The sequence below is a fragment of the Cicer arietinum genome, chromosome 7 (genome assembly GCF_000331145.2).
Source record: "Cicer arietinum cultivar CDC Frontier isolate Library 1 chromosome 7, Cicar.CDCFrontier_v2.0, whole genome shotgun sequence".
Classification (NCBI taxonomy): domain Eukaryota; kingdom Viridiplantae; phylum Streptophyta; class Magnoliopsida; order Fabales; family Fabaceae; genus Cicer; species Cicer arietinum.
Genome location: NC_021166.2, coordinates 10,527,575 through 10,534,693, shown reverse-complemented (window position 1 = coordinate 10,534,693; position 7,119 = coordinate 10,527,575). Strand labels below are relative to the sequence as shown.

At 28.4% G+C, this 7,119-nt stretch overlaps 1 protein-coding gene across 1 annotated transcript; it reads right to left on the bottom strand.

The window, feature by feature from the left end:
• Positions 1-3,002: 3,002 nt before the first annotated feature.
• Positions 3,003-6,795, bottom strand: LOC101506843 (uncharacterized). The gene is made up of 3 exons (XM_004515736.4): positions 5,537-6,795; positions 3,844-3,952; positions 3,003-3,727 (listed from the first exon to the last, which is right to left on the bottom strand). Exons 1-3 carry the CDS (start codon positions 6,212-6,214, stop codon positions 3,285-3,287), a joined length of 1,230 nt encoding a protein of 409 aa, XP_004515793.1. The 5' UTR covers positions 6,215-6,795; the 3' UTR covers positions 3,003-3,284.
• Between the last annotated feature and the right edge of the window lie 324 nt (positions 6,796-7,119).

Here is a 7,119-nt window from a genome sequence, read left to right as displayed (position 1 = left end):
TCGCTGTTTCTTCTTAAACGAAACCGTAACCTTATGAACTCTACGTATTTCTTCGCACTCTTCAGGTATTGTATTCATTTATTCATTTATTTCTTATATATATATATATAATGTGTCTGTTAATGCTAATAATCACATTTATTTGATAGTGTTTTACAAGTTTTCCGAGCTCAAATGGGTGCTACAGTGTCGAAGCAAAAATCAAATAAATCACATGGATTCTAATAAAGGTTTGAAATGTATGGCTTTAAAATTTCATTAACAATCAATCCACAAATATTTATTGACTTATATGTTTTATTTTATAGTGCTCTCGTCAAACTAACAACATAGACTGCGGATACTGTATATTACGATTTATGAAGGAGATTGTTGTTATAATCCCAGAAAGAGATCTAATTGAAATAAAGGAATGCATATTACAACGCTTTTTTTAAAAAGCGCCGTAAAACTAATACAACAAGCAGCGCGTTTTTAGAAGAGATTTATAGCGCTTTTTTTTTTATTTTAAAGAGCGATGTTGTATCTTTTTACAGCGCTGGATACTACAGCGCTTAATTTTTTTGAAAAAGCGCTGTAAATGGCTTAAAAAAAGCACCGTAAAATACAATTTTTCGCGTAGTGTGTATTTGCTCGTATGTATCAGCTTTATACTTTACATAAAATAATCTATTTAGGCATATCTTCACATATATTTTTCTACATAGGTTAGAATTCAAATTGCAAATATATTTTTCTACATAGGTTAGAATTCAAATTGCAAACACTGAAACACATAGTTAAGGAACCATACATCTACTAATTATGTCACATCAAGTTGATACAACTCAAATACTTTAATTAAATAATATTAATAACTTAAAAGTGGTGTTATTAGTACGAATGATTTAAATATATATATATATATATATATATATATATATATATATAATATAACATTTTAACAAATTAGTAATTAAATAAATATGTGTAGAAGATTGTGTAGGTACAATTTGTAAATGTCAGATATTATAAATCCTAGTAAATTTAATGTATTTAGTCGGATATTTTTTTTTTCTTCTGAAATAGTAATTACAATTTGTAAATGTCAGATATTATAAATCCTAGTAAATTTAATGTATTTAGTCGGATATTTTTTTTTTCTTCTGAAATATCCCTTTTTATTTTTTTTAATACTAAAATGCCCCACTCCCAATTTTATATATCAGATTGCTCTACTTTTTGGGTCCAATAGGAGGTCGCTGGTCTAGGGTGCGACTGAAGACCACTATGAAATGGACCTAGTTGGAGGTCGTTGGTCCAGAGCGCGACCTCTTACTAGGGTTGAATTTTTTTTGGGTCGTTTTATGCATTATTATATAAATTTAATATATTAATCAATAATTAAAATAATAATAATAATAATAATAATAATAATTTGCTATATATAAAATGATATACGAATCAATTATTTTGTCACATTACCAATCATACGAATCAATTATTTTGATATATTGAGATAAAATCAGGTAATATATTGTATACTAATTTATTGTTAATTTATCTCAAAAGATAAAATCAATTTAAATATATTCATCTTTCAAAGGTATTTTAAAAATATCTATATATAAAATGAATAAATTAGATTCATTTTTTACTTTTTCCAATCACATAAATCAATTTTTTTGATATTAAATCAATTTGTAAATTAATGAAAAAATTAATCAATTTACTAAATCAAATTTAATGAGAAAATTAATTTTAGCAATTTATGATATATCATTAATTTAACCATTAAATAAAAAAATTAATCTATTGTACAATTTGGTAAGTAACAAATTGATTAATTGCAAATTGATTAATCATAAACTGTACAATTTGGTAAGTAAAAAATTTGGTAAGTAGCAAATTATTATTATTATTATTATTATTATTATTATTATTATTATTATTATTATTATTATTATTATTATTATTATTATTATTATTATTATTATTTATTAGTATTTTGTTTTTTAAATATTACAATTAGTTTTAATTTATTAAATAAACAATTGTCCAATTAGTATTTTTAATGTATTTTCTTTGATATTTATAATATAATTTACTATTTTTAATTTTAATTATTTTTAATTATAATAATATTATTATTATTATTTATTAATTTAATTATTTATTAATATATTAAATTAGTATAATAATGACCCCAAAAAAATTTTAAACTCTAGTAAGAAGTCGCCCCTTAGGCCAGCGATCTCTATTGGACCCAAAAAGTAAGGCAAGGTATATAAAATTAGGAGTGGAGCATTTTGGTATAAAAAAAAGGATATTAAAAAAAATCTATATTTAGTCTTAATTTTTAACTAAATACATCAATTTTTCAAGTACAAATTATACATCAACTAATATTTTACTACGACTAAAAAAGAAACTATAAAATTTTATAAAGATTAAAAAAATATTTAACTTTAATATATGAAAAATTATTTAACTCTTGTTTAAGACGTGGGTACAAGACTTTTATTTACTTCTCTTTGTGAGTTAATTTAGTGACCTTTATTGAAGGACATAATAATTGTTGTGGCATCACTTGTTTGAAATATATGTAATGTAAAGTGGTTGTAGAGAAAATAGGCGATTAGGTTCTCCAAGATCACAACCCATGTTGACCAAACCATTAGCTACCATGTTTGCTTCACGATAAGTCGATAAACATACTTAATTAATGCAGACACTCCAATAAGCATCAATCATCCACTTAATCATCTTCACTGGAGATCACCCCAGTTACTTTACAATATCAACACAAAAAATCAACAATTTCATGGGGTTGAGTTTCTACGGATCATATATGACAATCTAAAGAGGCAAAAAAAGGATAAAGGCCTTTGACTTGAGCTTATCATCATATATATCACAAGGTTTTGCTTATTGTTCAAAATATGAAAGATATCTGAATGTAGGATCATGAATTCGAATCAGGCAAGAAATGCAAGAGAACTTAATTGAAGTTGGACTGAATCTAAATGTTAAAAGACTTTTAGAAAATTAACTGATTCACTTACTTTAACTAGGAAGAAATCCACCAAAACTAAATCTAAAAATTGTCCTACAAAATTTAGTTGTCTGTTTCCCTGAGATAGAGAGAACGTGACAAAAATTAAAATCCTTAAAATATAAAAACAATGGAACCCAATATTACTAGATCTATAACACCAATATATTCAATTAATTTATTTTTTAAAATTATTACCATTATTTGTGTTCCAATATCCGTTGCAGGATCAATAATATGTCGTAGATTACTAGCATATCGCAAGGTCAATGACAATCTCGTTAACCAAACTAGTTAAGACCTGATTTTCAAGCTCCAGAACAAGTTGTTCTGTTTCTTGATCAAAGCTTTTCCACTCTCCGCATTTGTCCATCTCATTAATGTAGACATGTCTTCCCTCTTTCACTTCCCAACCCAAATACGGTTCTTGTGGTTTCCCTTGTATCCAATCCTCAACTACCTTGCAAATGTTAAGCTTGTTTGAACGATTAAAGTCATTATTTTCTTCAATACTCTGTTGGAAGTAATCAAACAGTAGATTCTCTGCGTTAATCATCAAACATTGGTTTGTAGAATGGTAGTGGGGTTCTTCATCTTCAAATTGTGACCATTTGTTCTCTAAATTCACTGGCTCTACTGAAGCTACGTTCTCGAAATGTCGTGTCTTCATCTGCATATACTTTTGTTCTGCTCCTGTAATATATAAATGTTTTAATTTGTTAGATAAAACTTTTATATATATACTGTGAAGCTATTCATTTTTTTAGTTATATCATATACTTTGTAATTGAGAGAGATATGGGAACAACCTTCAAAGAAGGAATTAATCATGGAATGAGACTTCATCTCTTCTTCATCTTCAAATGGGCAATCTAGTACCGATATAGGACTTAAGTGCTCCTTCTCCTTTGACCATTCCTGTTTCATGAGATCCATCACTAAGTTAAAAATGAAATCAATTGTTTTCTTCTAAACACAACTTATTAGATGAGTTCGACTCAAATATTTTATCTTGGAAAACATATTTTATTTATTATTTTTATTTAAGTGACATTCATCTAGAGTTAATTCACTATTAAGAAGTGCAATAGGCCCTCATTAAAATTTTATCATTAGAGTTAGTTGAAGTAGCTAGTGAGTTAGTTATAATTTCATTGTATTCTTTTCATCTTTTATTAAATATAATTTCATTTTAAATTTTTTCAATTGAACTTTCAAACTATGGCTTCTCATTTTAGTCTCGATTCTTATGTTTTTGATATCTAGTATTTATTTATTTATTTATTTTGGAAGGGCAAATAATAACTTCATTGAATATGAAAGATGGCATTAGAGATGCCAAGTACATAAAAAAGTTTAGTAAATTTGTTTAGGTGCAATACAGCCCCACAATCACCTTGGTACTAATTTAGGAAGGACCGCACTTATATTGACCTTATTCACTCATTTGCCCAACTAGTGGTCCGTTGCAGTGAATTTAAGCGCCGTGGATGGCGCTTTGGAGTACAACACTGCCGGTGGATGACTCACCCTAATTAATTGCATGGCGCCAAGAGTACACACTCCGCACGTGACAAATCATAAAATACTAAGGACTCTTTCACAATGTCAAAAAACAACCTATGTTTAAGGTAATAGTAGTAACTAATCTTTCCCATGACTTTATTATAACCACTATATCAAGTAGTGGATGTAGTAGTTAAATTTATAATTTATACCATTTTATTTTTTCTTTTATTTTTTTTATTGTGTTAATTATTGTTATTTATAAATATTAACTAAAAAATATATCTTTTACGTTATTTATATTTTTCAGCTAATTCAGTGATTAATTTTATCAAACACTTCGGATAAAATAAACTAGTTTATCAATTATATACTTTAGATAGTTTATCCCCTATTTGCTATAAGGTCATCTAATATAAATTAATTTATTCACTATCTCTGTTTTTACTAAATAGAACCTAAAATTAAGAAAAAATCAGCTAAATATTTCCTCCTAATGGTGAGCTTGAGTTAGACAGTGTTTAATAGAAATATAAAATGGATGTAAGAAAAAATTGTACTAATATATTATGGAAACAAATTTGTAGTTATTTTATAACCTGAACCATAATTTTATTTAATTACTTGATCAGATTTTTACATTACAAAATTTCTTAAATTTTATGTATATACTATGTTTGCAGTGAACAAATATATTCAGACATATACATGCGATATATGAGTTAACACGTTAGTACAAAAAGAAATTAAGAAAAAATTGTACTAATATATTATGGTTATTATTTTCAAAATAAATAATAAATTTTGTCCGAAAAAATAAGCATGATAACTAGGAACTAGTGAGTATAATAACTTATAGTAAGAAAAAGATAATCTAAACATCTAAACTAAAGGTTAAAAAAAGTGTATGTAAAAAATATTATTTCAAATTCTTGGTTCTGATCTGTTCAAAATTAAAATCACTTTCTGAAAGAAACTTTGAAATTACTGAATTACCGTAGTTGTAACTCCTTCTATCTTGTGCTGATGGGGAACGCCGTCTTTGACACCGTCCACTATGTAATTTTCGGCGGAGCTATCATAAGAAGTAGCGTTTGATGAAAATGTGAACTCACTTTCTCCCCAACTGTTACTGCAACAATCTGAAGACACGGTGGTGATACTTGGTGCTGTAGTGAATATAGTGTTCGTATCCTCATTAAACGACGTCGTTTTATAATCTGGTTCCAGCATAAGAAGTTCGCGGAAAGATCTCCTGTACCTCGGTACACCTTCGCTTCCCTGTTCCTTCTCTGCTTTTTTCCAGAATCTTCGGCTTAACAGCCTCCTCGAGAAGCTTCTAGAAAGAAGACTGGTGGAAGCTTTCTTGGTTTGTGAGGATAAGGACAAGGGAAGTAACTTGATGGCAGTTATAACTGCTTCTGAAGCTCTCTGCAGAACCGTTTGATTCTTTCGTCGAGGGAGTTTACTGTTCCTTTTTTTGCGTTGGAGTTTGAGATCTGTCTCGAGGTGGAATCCAACGGTGGTGCAGCATTGTCGGCGTGGGAATGATTTGAAACCGCTCGATGAACCTGAGCTCAGGTCGTCTCTGAGGTAGTCCTTTAGTAAAAGGGTAGGCTTTGAGGCATATTTGGTTGTTTTAATTAAATAATGATCACGAGAAGTTGAAGCCATAACCAAATGAAGGATAGAAATTATATATAAGACTATGGTAATGGTGCAGAACTATAGATATATATAGTTGGAGAGGAGAAGAGCGGGGAAAGAGAGAAGAAGGTTCGGCGGTGAAGATCTCAAATCTGGAAAGGATGTGAGATAAATTAAGTATTAGAGAGTTGCAATGACAGTATCAAAACTAATATAACTGAAATTAAGGGGTTGCAGAAGGAAGAAGTAGCTTGGATGCTTCTTAATTCATATTCATATAATGTCCGTGTGATAAAATTTGAATCTCAAGGGGAGAGATTAATTTAATATTAATTTGAACCTAACTTGTTGATGTTGAGACTTGAGAGTAAACAAGTAGATTTGCTTTGGACTTACACTAGACCTGTTGTTGACGCTTTCGGAATTTCACTCTTGGTGTGCAAAGCCACGTGCGCACGTGCATGTCTGTGATCTCCCCTGGTTGACTTCTGTACGACAGCAATCTCCTTGTTTTTGTCGTATTTTAGATCATAATTATTAAGGTTTCCAGTTTAAAACTAGTTTTTCTTACATTTTTAAAGTTGGCAATTGCCAATGACAGTTTGTTGGACTCGCAACCTCGTTAGCCTTTGAGATTCCCCGGGGGCTTCATCCCAGCACTTCAAAATTAAAATGAAAAACAAAGGTATATACCAAGTTTTTTTTTCAAGATTTCCTAATGCATATTAAATTTTTAAATAGTTTTTATTTGATATATTCATAAATTAAAAAAAATTAGTATATTTTTTTCCTAAAATTAATAAAATAACTATCATTTTTATAAATAAAAGAATTATTTGTTGAATTTTATATTTTAAAAAATATAATTATATAAAAAGAACATCAATTTATTGTTATATTAGTTTTTTTTACGTTTTATTGTATAAAATGGC